The following is a 13,296-nucleotide window of genomic DNA, read 5'->3' as shown; positions in this document are numbered from 1 at the left end:
ACCTGCAAATAATTTATTATTATAAAATTGTCTTGAGCTTTATTCATATTTTATAGCGAATAAACAGCATCAGTAGCACCAATCATTCACCAATGTCAGCCTGGGGCGGTTGGATATCATCATGATTAATTGTAAAATGAAAATATTGTAAAAACACTACAAGATTCTTTCTTGTAGTTTCTTCTTTCTGTTATATGAACATTTTAAATAGAATTAAGTGAACATATTTTATAATCAAACTTTCGAAGTTCATAAGTTTACATTTTCACACTAATATATTTACTTATGTATATTATATTTATAATTTTACTGTTTATATATATATATATATATATATATATATATATATATATATATATAAATATATATATATATATATATATATATATATATATTAATATAATTAATATATATATATATATATATAATTTAAACAAAGTGAAGCTCATCAATCAGCTGAACACTTTCGTAAAAATAGGCTCGATAATCTAAGTAGTAGTAATATCAAATACTCACATGAACTTCACCGATTGGGTTGCCATCATCGTTGTGTCTGGAGAAAATTGACATTTTTAATACGTTGAAGTTCTTCAGCGCCTAACTGCAATTCCAAAAGTAAAGGGTCCATCTTTGTCACGAACAAGATTGGCTTAATACCATTGGCGATGCCTGCGAATAATTACCACTATAAAATTGTTTTAACGTTATACATAATTTATGGTAAATAAACAGCATCAGTAGCACCAATCATTCACAAATGTCAGCCTGGGGCGGTTACAGATATCATCATGATTAATTGAAAATATAGATATTTTAATTAGAAATAAGCAAATGTAATTTATCAAGTTTTCTCTTCGATTTTAAAGTTCATAATAAGTTCACACTCCCACACAAATATATGTATGTCAGTAACATATGTAATATACACAATGTCAGTAAAAATATACACAATTTAAAGAAAATTAAGCATCACCAAAATTTCTCCGGTAATTATTTAATTTGCTAAACCATTATTAACTAATAATAGAAATTTGCTTACCCGAAAAACAATCCCACTACAAGAGCACCCTCGGTTACACAGAAGGGCAGCAGTTACCACAGAAGAGTCTAAACGCCCAGGAGGGTAAGAAAGGCTGAAATAAATGTATTGTGTTTATAACCATAAAGATAAAAAAAATTAGCTTACCTGAAAATATTGCTGTATCAATCACGAACTTTCACTTTGTGATTGAAGATTTATGCAAAATTGGTAACTTTTAGAAATTAACAAATTATAAGCTTATGGTTCTATCCAATTTTTACTCATCGTGAGGAAACTTCCAAGGCAAGTTTCTAATGAATGTTCGAGATTTTATGGGCTTATTTACCAATAAAACAAAAGTTATTTAAGAATCCTTTATTCATATGTAAAAATATAAATAATAAATCAACAATAATTTGTAGAACTATATTTACATACCTGAAAATAAAAACAACTAATATCTTACTCATGAGACACAATCGCATTATTTGGCGTAACAGAATAATCGATGCAGTTAGTTGTATCTAGACTTCCTTTGGTCATTATGGATAATTACCATACAACCATACACAAGAAAAGACATTGCTGTTCCCACTACGAGCACACCCTTTCCACTCTAAGACGTGAAATTGGCCGGCTTAAAAGTGTGGGGTAACAATTACTTCTTATAATATAAAGTAAAATGTAAATTGTTTTATCATAGGTGGGTCGTATTCCGTTAAAACATTCAATTCAATTCAATTCAAACGATAATTACGCATTTCGATATAAAAGTAACTAGAAAAATCATAAATACTGGGTTTCGGAAAAAGTTGCGTTTCGCTAATTACAATGTGAGAAATGGGTCAGCTTTGGTTGTTCATCTACAGGGTAAACTAAAGAAATTCTTGAAGAATCAACTACCAGTCGAATACAAAACTGTTTTGAACTATTTCTACAAAGCCCTTTGCAAACAGAAATTCGATATAATCCGTATATTTTTTGCGAGTTCTGTCAAGTTTTAATGTTCGCCACATAATACAAACATAGCACCCTCTGACCATTATTTGTTTCGGTTAAGCTGCCTTTATAAGACTGAAAATTACTCAAAAAGTTTCTCAATCAGAAACCACAAAGTTCTTCACGTATATATGACATCACCACTCTACAAGGAATGGTGAATAGTGTTATAACTGGTTTAAATAAATTCATCTTCACCCAACAAGAAGACTAATCAAATTTTATTATGAACTTTTCTTTAAACCCAACATATGATTTGGTTAAGCCATATTAAATTAATTTGCATTTAAAGATCTTACCTGCGTACGGTGAAAGCGAATTTAGCAATTGAAATCCTGCAAGAAAATAAATATTAATGAAACATTTCAAATTATTTTGCAGTAATTATACTGCATATTTGGTGATTCAGAATCCTTTTGGCAAAAAAAACATAGATATCAATCTTAAATATCTTCAATTTTATAAAGTTGTCATCATAAAAAAACTTTTACTAATATTTTTAAGAGCAGATAAATTCATAAAAATAGCGCTTTGAAAAAAGATATATTAAAATATTGTATCAATATAAACTAGAATAAGAAAAAAAATATAGCGTGCTTACCAACTAGTGACAATTTCAACAGTGTTCAAAACGGAATGACCTGAAAATGTAAAAAAAAACAGAATATTAAAAAATGTCAGGCCAACGTGATATAAAAATAGATTTTGATAAAAAAAATTCAGTCCTGTTGAGCTTATTGTTATATCTGTCACAAGTTTACAGATTAAAAATTGTCATCATTTAAAATGGCTAACAGTTACTAAAACGAAATTGATAACTTACCCGAGTAGTTTAGATCTTCACAATGCAATCCTGTCGAAATCCAACCAGCGTCTTCATACGTTCATTGTTTAAAAAAAAGAGTAAATAAAATTTATAATTTATTGGGTAAAAATGAGTAAACAAATACAGTCATGATAACAAAAGGATAGCGATCCCTTAAAATATCTGTGTGAAACCTTAATATACCATCAAAACGGTCTCCACCAATCGATTAAAAAAAAAGAAACAGTATTTCAGTTTGTAGAATTTACTTTGCCTTCTCCCTAAGGAATAAATACATTGTATTGAGACAATAAATTTAGCTGGTGTTATATTTAAAGTACTTTGAAAATAAATTAGCTGGAAAAAGTACCCTGCCAAGTAAAAGAATACAAATATAAATTGATTTATTAAGGTGAATAATTGATATAAATCTTAAATAATTTTTCTTGCACTGTACAAAAAAATGGATTGCTATTGATGACGCGTTTACAATTTGTCCAAGTATTGAGTAAGATCTGGAAGACCTTCTTTAAGACCCTTTCTTTTACGTGTATCCTGAAAAACAATAAAATAAAATATTAGACATGTTAAAAAATAATGTTATCTAATATATTAGCAGCTGTTACCATAATTAAAACTTTTTGCAAATAATGGAAAATTCAATAATAAAGCAGTTTGATTAATATTAGATATATAACTTGGTTCTCAAGATTACTGATTTTTTAGATATTAAAGTTGAAGAAATATCTTTAAAAATTAAATTATATGTACGAAACATAATGTATAGTTTCTTCAACAAGCATGTTTACACTTTGTGAAAACCGGCCAATTAAATCTGTAGAGAAATTTGGTGTTCTTTGGCTAACTTTTAATGAAACAAGATGGTAAATGATTTGTTAGTCCCCCTATTCTGGCAAAAAAGTAAGAACACTTTAGAACCGAAACTAAAAGACTATTAATCTACCATCTCTTGCGAATGTTACAATATATATATGATATGTAACATTGTCTAAGGATGGATACAAATCTGAAATTAACAGAGATATAATGATTTAAAAAATTCAACATCCTTACTTGTACAACGTTGTATGGCCTGGTGCCGCTTTCTGTTGGGTCACCGGGAAGGATTTGCCAATGGTCAAACACGCACTGTGGGAAAGCTTGACCTCCAGTATTTGATCTAGAAAAATAACCACTCATAATATGCAGGGCGAGATCAAGATATACTTGGTCTTACCTAAGATCGGCGGTGAAACCGAATGATTCATTTACAGGTAAATATGCTTTTACGACGAACATGGGCGTACCGGCGACTTGCATTTCTTCGAAGACATGACCACGTCTTCTGTTCAATACACCGTAGATACCACCAACGGCAACTTCAGGACACTAAAACGTAGAACGAATAATGTATTTGTATTGTTAAACGTAACTAAACAACAAGGATATAATTATCGTATGTAAATGTTTGTATTCAAGCCTTACATTATTGCACACATACGTAATAAAAAAGGCAATAAATTACAAATTATATACCATCATCTGCAGATATCGAACGCATTTCTAACATTCGATATCGAATAAAGATGGCATCAAAATTGAATTGAGTAAAAGAATTACCTGAATTTCACATTGATAGACAGGTTCCATGAGTCTGGGCTGGGCAGTTAATAAGCAAGCGTACAAACAACGACGGGTGGTAGGAATGATCTGACCGCCACCACGATGGATAGCGTCGGCGTGTAGAGTGACATCATAGATGTTAAATCTGACGCCACGCAAGTTTTCTTCGGAAAGGACACCTTCCTTTGTTGCCCATTGGAAACCTGTAAATCGAATTAAGCATAAATCTCACTCCATTAAATATGATTATTTTTGTCTTAATAATAGGTATGATCCTATAAAACAAAAGCCGATGGAAGGGAAGCCAAAAGAAGTATACACTAACTCTCACACTTTGGACATATTTTGAAGTGGGCTTATATATTCCTCCAAATAATTTACAAGGATATCACCAGCTGACCAGCATATCTCTCCAATCCTTTTTATTTAATGTTATATTCGCTGATGAAATAATTACTTAAGGCCTGTAATACAGAAGAATGTGACCCCCACAACACTAGTATAAGCCAATTTCTTAAAGGATCATATTAAAGAGTTATTCAATTAATGTTATGACGTAAAAAGAACTTAAAATAGACGAATTCGCTGCGCAATCTCCGTGTTTGTTTGGATTAAATATTGCAAGATCAAGGCCCACTATTCATATTCATGTACAATCGATGGCGCCGGATAAGCACTTATATTAACTAAAGGGTCAATGAATAACCCAAAAGTGAATCTTTAGGACCATAGAGAACCATTAAAAAAAAAATAGTAGCCCAATAATATATGAGGTGTGGAGAGTATTGATCAATTATTAAGTGATGAGATCTGCTAAAGATATCAAAAGCAATTCTGTAAAAAGTTAACATATACGTCTTAATCCAATTTTAATACTGGACCTCCTCGTGTATAACTACCACAGTAACCATAATAACCAAACTCACCAGCCACAACAGAGTCCTTGATTTCATTCAAGTACTGTACACCCTTAGTACAATCGACCAAGATGTTGGGACCAGTGCCGTCAGGACCGAAACACCAGATCTTACGGGCCTCGGTAACGTCGTAATCGTATTTTTCTCCTAGATACCTAGCACGAGCCTTGAATTCGTCCCGGGGATTGACTTTGCCATCGTCAATGTCTTCGGCTAAACCATCAGGCATAGGTTGGGCCTTCATGAACAATCTGTTGTGTTTGTTTGGCGATTTTGATAGACACATCTGGTCAGATTCTTCACTGACGGTCTCACGGTAAGATACTACTGGGTCAGATTTCTTAATTGGAATGCAAGCATGATCTTCCTCCAAGTCCTTCAGGCAAATTTCCAAGTGGAGCTCTCCGGCACCGGCAATAATGTGTTCTCCAGATTCTTCAATGATACATTGTACCATAGGATCAGACTTGGCTAAACGTTTCAAACCTGAAATCAGATGACATGGACCTTAGTAAGAGTCTCACGGTAAAAGCGAACATTTTCGTACCTTCTACAAGTTTTGGTAAATCGGCAGGGTTCTTGGGTTCTACAGCTACACGTACTACGGGAGATACGCTGAACTTCATGACCTTCAAGTTGTGGGCGTCTTTGAAAGTGGTGATAGTACCGGTCTTAACCAAGAATTGATCGACACCGACCAAACCGCAAATGTTTCCAGATGGGACATCTTCAATGGCTTCTACGTAACGACCCATCATGAGGATGGTTCTCTGAATTGCCTTCTCGTATAAATCTTCTTTCTTGCCAGGCACATAGTTAGGTCCCATGATACGAGCCTTCATGCCGGTGGCTACTTTACCGGAGAAGACACGACCAAAAGCATAGAAACGACCTTTATCTGAGGTGGGTACCATTTTGGACACATACATCATCAGAGGACCGTTAGGATCACAATTCTTAATACCTAAAAATAAAAAACTAAGAATAGTAATTTGCATATACCAAAAATATATATATTAAAATTTGAAGGTAATTGTTCAGTTTATACCAATCATTCACAGTGAATCAGCCTGGGGCGGTAAACTACATATCATCATGTACAAATAAGCAAAATTTAACATGTTTTAAAAGCTAGATAAGTAATACATACCAATAGCGGCTTCATCATCATGTGGACCTTCGTATAACATTTCCATTCTATATTTCTGGGCAGTTACTGGAGATGGTAAGTGAATGGCAATCATCTGAAGCAAAGCCTCACCAGCAGGTAACCATGTGCGCATAACTACCTTCAACAATTGTTTTCCATCCTTATCCTTGTCTTCATGTTTCAAGTTAATGCCCAGTTTGGGGAGAAGTGCTTCATATTCTTCTTTCCTAAAATAAAAATTTAAGTTACACCCAATAACTACAAATATATAATGTATTCTCGATATCGTAGCATGTCACCATAGGACATAAGGATAGAGGTCCCATGACAGCGTTTAAATATCAAGGCTTATGATTTTCTTCCATTGCACTGCCAACAATATCTTCATTTCCTAATAACTTCATAAAAGTTATTTTGGAAACTATATAGTGGCTCTAATTGTGCTGGAAGAATTAACATTTTTTGATAAATAACACACAATTCTTACTTGTAGTTCATAATGCAGTCAAAAATTTTGTAGATTGGATCCAAGATGTACATGCAGAACGATCTTTTGTTATCATTATCCTTTTGTTTGGACCATTTCTTTGTTTTTGGGTTGAAGAAGTTTTCACCCCATAACCTATTCATCAGTTTGCTGACATCGATCTTGAACTTCTCGGCATACATTTCAGAGAACTGTTTCAAGGTGAAGGCCCAGCCATGAAGACCTGATCCAAAACCTACAGAACCTTTGCTAGGATCAACCTAAAATAAAAAACAATATTTAGAAAATTTTACTTGACTAGTTAATTGAAAATATGTCTATTGAAGTTCACAAGGACAGCTGTTTCACATCAGGAAACTGCAGTAATCATTAACCGATTACTGCAGGGCAAATAGCGACATTAATATTTCGAGCCTATGAAGGAAACACATCAATCAGCCTAACGGTTTCATAAAAACAGACTCGATACTTGAGAAGTAGTTATGATCAAATACTCACACGAACTTCACCCATTGGACCGCCATCGTCGTTGTAAGTGGCGATAATAACGTTGACATTTTCAACAATACGTTGGAAAGTTTGGTAAAGTTCTTCAGCATCCAACTGCAATTCCAAAAGGGCACGATCCATCTTGTTCATGAATAAGATTGGCTTAATACGTTCGGCGATGGCCTGACGCAAGACAGTTTCAGTTTGTACACACACACCTGCAAATAATTTATCATTACAAAATTGTTTTGAACTTTATTCATAATTTATAGCAAATAAGCAGCATCAGTACCACCAATCATTCACTAATATCAGCCTGGGGCGGTTACACATATCATGATTAATTAAAATATTGTAAAAGCACTACAAGATTATTTCTACAATGTTTTATATAAACATTTTAATTAGAATTAAGTAAATATATTTTATAACCAAATTTTTGCTTCAATTTATAAGTTTATAAGTTTACATTACTACACAAATTTATATATGCTATATTTACAAATTTACTGTTTTTTTGTAATAAAATTGAACGAAGTGAAGCAACACCAAAAATACTTACATAATTATTTAATTTACTAAACAAATAATTATTTAGGAATTTACTTACCCGAGACACAATCTACTACAACAAGAGCACCATCAGTTACACGAAGAGCAGCAGTTACTTCAGAAGAGAAATCTACGTGCCCAGGGGAGTCAATCAAATTAATCAAGAAACCTTTCTCTTCTTTTTCACGCTGATCAGGATTGGTAATGAAAAGAAGATCTTTATCTTCGAGCTCAAAATACATAGATATGGCACTAAAATTAATACATTAGTTAAAAAGTTTGTCAAAACAATTATCCAACATTATTTTAAAAAGAAAAAGCTTCAGAAAGACTAATCGAAATTATCACATATGTTCAATGGTTAGCAAATTTCATCACTCAATATTTCTAAAACGACTACATATTCTTAATATACTTACGTTGATTTAATGGTGATACACCTTTCTTGTTCATCTTTTCTAGTATCTGTAAAACGTGTTTCTCCAGCTTTGGCACCAGCAATAATACCAGCTTTTGATACTAATGAGTCTGTTAAAGTGGATTTTCCATGATCTACGTGAGCAATGACGGACATATTACGGATGTTCCGTTTTTTGTCCATCATGGCACGAATTTCATCTACTGTAAAGTTCACCTAAAACAAAAATTAATTTTAAGAATTCTGAACATTTGGAAACAAAATAAAATAATTTAATAACAGAAGAAAGCTCATAATAAATCAAAGTAACTCCAAATATTGCTAGTGTATTAAAATAAAGTTCAAACATCTGGTGCATGTTACGTTATTGATCTAAAATGCATTTTTACACAGAAACCTCTTTGTAACTATTAAACTAAGTGTCAATTTGATGTATATTCTTACCATATTTTAAATAAATGGAATAACAGAAATAATAAAATTCGTGATTTTATAAAAGAAATCTATTCAAAATAGCTCACTGATAACTAATTCACAAAGATGTAAACACTTTACAGTCTGCATTTCATACTGTTGTGCAATGTTGAAAATCGAAACAGTTTTTCACTATAATATTAAAATTTTCCTAAATATTTTTTTTATTTTTTGATTCAAGAATATACAAAGAATGTAACTATATATTTAATTATTTAAAGAAGTGCTTACCATTTTGGATGTTTGAAGATTTCTTTCTTAAGAAATACAAATAACGATACGCCAACTATGGCGCACTCCCGTAAAAGAACGAGACGGGATAAAACACCAGTCAGCTGCCACGCAAGACTGACAGATCAGGTAGGCACTAGTTAAGTCAAAAGTTACTAGATATTACTAGTCACAGTAAAACAATAATTTAAAAAAAAATGAATGAAATATTTTATGGCATAAGTAATATGTTTTAGAACTTACGCACCGCACGGGGACAAATACTGTACTAATTAAATTCCTTAATATCATGAAATTGATTGTTAAAATTATCGATATCGACAATATTATATATCAATGGACCTGTTATATATGTTTATTATATTTCCTGAAATCATATATTCAGAGGAAACAGATACGCCAAGTCAGTTTTGCAGATACTGTTATTGTAATAATGTTAATTTAATGACAAATAATTATTTTTAAAAAATGATAAATTTTCAATATGAACGATATCACACCTTACTAATGTAAAGATAAGGAAATTGTCATTTTGTATTTACTATCTATTTTATATTTATCACTTTTATTCAGAAAATATGGGGTTCATAAAAAATTGGGTCTGCTTTCCATATATTTCGTGCAGGAGAAAAGGAATTGCTCATAGAACAACCAGTTTTTTTGTATTTTATACCTATTAAGTTTTACCAGTTAAATTTCCACATGTTTAAATTAGTCTTATATAGCTATGTTTAATATATTATTTTTGTTAAAATTTATATACAGTAAATTTTTATTCGGTCTTAATAATTTATAATATTATTTCAGAAATCATATATAATTTTCATAAAATTAAAATGAACTTTCCTAATATCTCTTAAATTTTATTAAATCAGAATGAAGAATAAGTTTTACAAAATTTATTTGTCAAATTGTTTACAGTATAATATTTAATTCTACTTTTAATTATCACTTGACTTGATTTTTTGTTCTTGAAGCGGACATTCTTCTGGAGCTATGTTGTTTTCTTCATTTTCTAGGTCCTTTTTATGTTCAAGGTACAACCAACTGCATAAAAAAGTACGAGTTTAGTTGGATTTTTTGCCGGTATGATATACTTACAAGAAAATGAATAAAGCAGGTATCGTTAATCCACCGCCCACAAGATAAAAACAGCCGGGTAGTGAATCTATAGTGGATGAATAAATTCTACTGTACAATGGACCATATATTAATGGTACGATGGCTTCACCAATACCAAAAAGAGAATTAATTTTGCCAAGCTCTTCTGGAAGTACCAGTTTTGTTATCATTGCTCTCATTGCTATAAACGATGTTCCATTTAGAAATTCTATAACAGCACCTACAAAATATTTTACTAATAGGCTAGATGACTGTAATAAAGAATACATAAATTTCTGGATACATTATTATTATAATTAAAAGTGGTATTATTAAGATAGCAGAAATAAAATCGCAAAAATAAAAATTCGCCATTTTAGGTCAAACACCTATCAGAAGCGCTACAAAACAATGACGTCACTTACCGTTTATTAATCATCATTTTTGTAAATCACCTTTTTAAACTTTTTAGCTCACCTCGATTTTATTTGTGTTATCTATCTTAAATTTTACAGTTAAATAAATGGTTTTGTGCAATCAACAGAACGAAAAGGTAAATGAAAAAATTGAACTGGGATTTAAGAAGGCAAATAATCTAAATTTGTTTAAAATCCATTCGTCGATAATGACTGTATTATGTGACCGTAAGTGAAATAATAATTTTAAAAAGAGTACTAGAACTTTTGTAGAATTCAAATGAGTATATATTCCAAACATGCTAATCGTAAAATGTAGTAGAATATTGAATAACATTAAATATATTTTTTAACTTCTACCAACTGATTAGTTTTAAGTCGGTACGAGCAACAAATTAGATTGGTTTTCTTCATAATATAATTTTGTGTTTATGGCACAAAATTATAGCATTATTTTTGTATTGTTTGCGCTCGGAACTGACTTCAAACTAATCAGTTTGGCTGTAGTTAAAATAATACTGTAAATAGATAAATAGGTTTAGGTAGGTATTAAGCTAAATAGTTCCTATATAGTAAAATATAAAACGTGTAGTAGACAGGTTAAATAAGGTTTTTTTACATATTTTATTTTAAAGCGTTATTTTTTTTGGTTAAAAATCTAAATTTGATTATTTTTTACTTTTTTGTCAGTTCCTTATTTATTTTTTGTTGTCAGTTAATTTCTTTTTGTTAAAATATTTTAAATTTCTCTTTTAGTTTTAGGTATTCACTCAATAAATTACGCAGATATTTTATTAAGTATTATAATGTGTAGGCCGAGTAAAGGTGCTGCCGGAGTGATGAGAAATGGGAATAAATAAACAATGATCGGAAATTAGGAACGTTTCAGGGCCTAAGGTCCGCTACTTAGCCTAGAGGATTTGACAAATGTTCTAACGAAACTAGAACAACAAAAAGTCGTTTGTCCCGGCGAGAATCGAAGCCGCGTCCTCCGGGTGTGGGGTGAACGCTTTAACCACTACACCATAGAGGCAGTTGTCTGCTATATTTCAACGGCTCCTCATATGATATGATTAGTGCTTTAAAATCAAAGTGAACGACTTTGGGGAGCAAATTCTTACCAAAAACTAGGTATTTAACAAAAAATGGTATTTAACAGGTCAATTGAAAAGTCCCCGGCCTACTATAGTAAAACACATTTTTTTGGCAAAATTATTTTTATTTATTCATCACAATTCCCTTCAAGACTTCAAGACCCTCCAACTTTTCGATACCATTTTTGTTTCATACTCACCATACTCAGTTTCGGCGATCACCTCTTTATTCGACGAACATTTCTTCCCAGCGAGCATTCTTTTGAGATCTGAAGAATACGGTGGATGAGGAAGCAATTCGAAACCCAATTCATGGATTTTTGCCATCGTTTTCACTGATTTGTGACACGGTGCATTGTCTTGGTTTTTCGGAGATTTCGACCTTCAAACGGTCCAATAACGCTATGTAATAGTCGTTGTTGATGCTCCTTTCTTTTCCAAGGTAGTTAATGGAAATTATTCAAAATACAGACGCCATAAACTTGCCAGCCGACTGTTGCGTTTTTCCACGCTTTGGAGCGGGTCCATTGTGTGCAGTCCACTCGAATGACTGTCGATTGGACTTCGGAGTAAAGTGATGGAGCCATGTTTCATCCATTGTCACATATCGACGCAAAAACGTGGGTTTATTTCTCTTGATCATCTTCAAAGACTGCTTCGAATCAAGAATTCGTCGTTGTTTTTGGTCAAAAGTGAGCTCGCGCGGCACCCTCTTTGCACATAGCTTTCTCATACCCAAATATTCGTGAATGATATGATGTATATGCTATTATGATACGTATGCTATTTAATTCAGTTTCAATTTACGATCATTCAAAATTATTTTCTAGATTTTTTAAATGTTTTCGTCGGTAACAATCTCTTTTGGGCGTTCACTGCGTTTACTGTGTTCGGGGCTTATTTCATCACGTCTACACTTAGCATACCAATCCTTGATTGTTGATTTTCTTGGGGCAGTGTCCGGAAGCTTGGCATCAAGCCAAGTTTTTGCTTCAACTGTATTTTTTCCCTTCAAAAAGCAATATTTTATCAACACTCGAAATTCCTTTTTATCAATTATTTTCACAATAACAAAAGTTGTTTCACTCAAAATACTATAATTCACCAACTAATGATCCTATAGCTGTCAAATTTATACACGCATCTTTGGAGGGTTAGGGTTAACTAAAAAACATATGGATTTAATTCTAGTAGCGCCATCTATGTGTCAGTCCGGGGACTTGTCAACTTACCTGTTAGAGACAATAACGAGTGTAATTGAACGTGCTTGTGTGAAAAATCTAATCTAATCAGCTCAATATGCAAGTGATAGTACTTTATACAGGAGATCACGTAATGAAGTGATTTTCTACATTCCACGTACACATATGAGTAATAAAAAAGGAGAAGAAGGAGAGGAAGAGTCCAGAGAACCATCCAAATCGACTCCAAAGCGGTATATTCGTGGAAGAAAGTCTTTATGTGAATATGTGAGAATCAGCATATAGTATAGGTATTAGGAGATTCTAAAACCAAATGG

General features: G+C 32.2%; 2 protein-coding genes and 4 non-coding genes across 9 annotated transcripts in view; all 6 read right to left on the bottom strand.

The window, feature by feature from the left end:
• The window catches only part of eEF2 (eukaryotic translation elongation factor 2), a 171,230-nt gene extending 161,794 nt beyond the window's left edge, over nt 1-9,436 (bottom strand). Inside the window, exons 1-12 of one of the 4 annotated variants that reach the window (XM_076411057.1) lie at nt 9,167-9,436; nt 8,463-8,677; nt 8,102-8,295; nt 7,501-7,709; nt 7,003-7,262; nt 6,516-6,742; nt 5,913-6,329; nt 5,375-5,851; nt 4,446-4,651; nt 4,063-4,214; nt 3,849-4,005; nt 2,929-3,429 (exon numbers count right to left, since the gene is read on the bottom strand). In XM_076411057.1, coding sequence (XP_076267172.1) covers nt 3,370-3,429; nt 3,849-4,005; nt 4,063-4,214; nt 4,446-4,651; nt 5,375-5,851; nt 5,913-6,329; nt 6,516-6,742; nt 7,003-7,262; nt 7,501-7,709; nt 8,102-8,295; nt 8,463-8,677; nt 9,167-9,169 — 2,577 coding nt within the window. In that variant the 5' untranslated portion in view covers nt 9,170-9,436 and the 3' untranslated portion in view covers nt 2,929-3,369. Of the gene's footprint in view, nt 1-2,928; nt 3,430-3,848; nt 4,006-4,062; nt 4,215-4,361; nt 4,652-5,374; nt 5,852-5,912; nt 6,330-6,515; nt 6,743-7,002; nt 7,263-7,500; nt 7,710-8,101; nt 8,296-8,462; nt 8,751-9,123 lie in introns of those variants that run through there. The other 3 variants (XM_076411058.1, XM_076411059.1, XM_076411060.1) reach the window with 3 other exon arrangements.
• Nucleotides 66-130, bottom strand: LOC143201836 (small nucleolar RNA SNORD31). The gene has a single exon (XR_013007039.1). It is a non-coding gene; the product is annotated as a small nucleolar RNA SNORD31 (small nucleolar RNA).
• Nucleotides 731-797, bottom strand: LOC143201835 (small nucleolar RNA SNORD31). Its single transcript, XR_013007038.1, has one exon. It is a non-coding gene; the product is annotated as a small nucleolar RNA SNORD31 (small nucleolar RNA).
• Nucleotides 6,397-6,470, bottom strand: LOC143201834 (small nucleolar RNA SNORD31). Its single transcript, XR_013007037.1, has one exon. It is a non-coding gene; the product is annotated as a small nucleolar RNA SNORD31 (small nucleolar RNA).
• On the bottom strand, nt 7,773-7,839 carry LOC143201838 (small nucleolar RNA SNORD31). Its single transcript, XR_013007041.1, has one exon. It is a non-coding gene; the product is annotated as a small nucleolar RNA SNORD31 (small nucleolar RNA).
• Nucleotides 9,437-10,050: 614 nt separating the features above from the next.
• LOC143200589 (lysosomal proton-coupled steroid conjugate and bile acid symporter SLC46A3) overlaps nt 10,051-13,296 on the bottom strand; it is a 29,396-nt gene continuing 26,150 nt past the window's right edge. The window contains exons 6-7 of the mRNA XM_076411064.1: nt 10,268-10,508; nt 10,051-10,213 (exon numbers count right to left, since the gene is read on the bottom strand). Of these exons, the coding sequence (XP_076267179.1) occupies nt 10,108-10,213; nt 10,268-10,508 (347 nt within the window). The 3' untranslated portion in view covers nt 10,051-10,107. The remainder of the gene's footprint in view (nt 10,214-10,267; nt 10,509-13,296) is intronic.

This window comes from Rhynchophorus ferrugineus, unplaced genomic scaffold, assembly GCF_030347505.1.
Source record: "Rhynchophorus ferrugineus isolate W39M unplaced genomic scaffold, kcgeb_rfMv2 rfM8, whole genome shotgun sequence".
In the NCBI taxonomy this organism is placed as follows: Eukaryota; Metazoa; Arthropoda; class Insecta; order Coleoptera; family Curculionidae; genus Rhynchophorus; species Rhynchophorus ferrugineus.
This window is presented reverse-complemented; position numbering and strand designations above follow the sequence as displayed.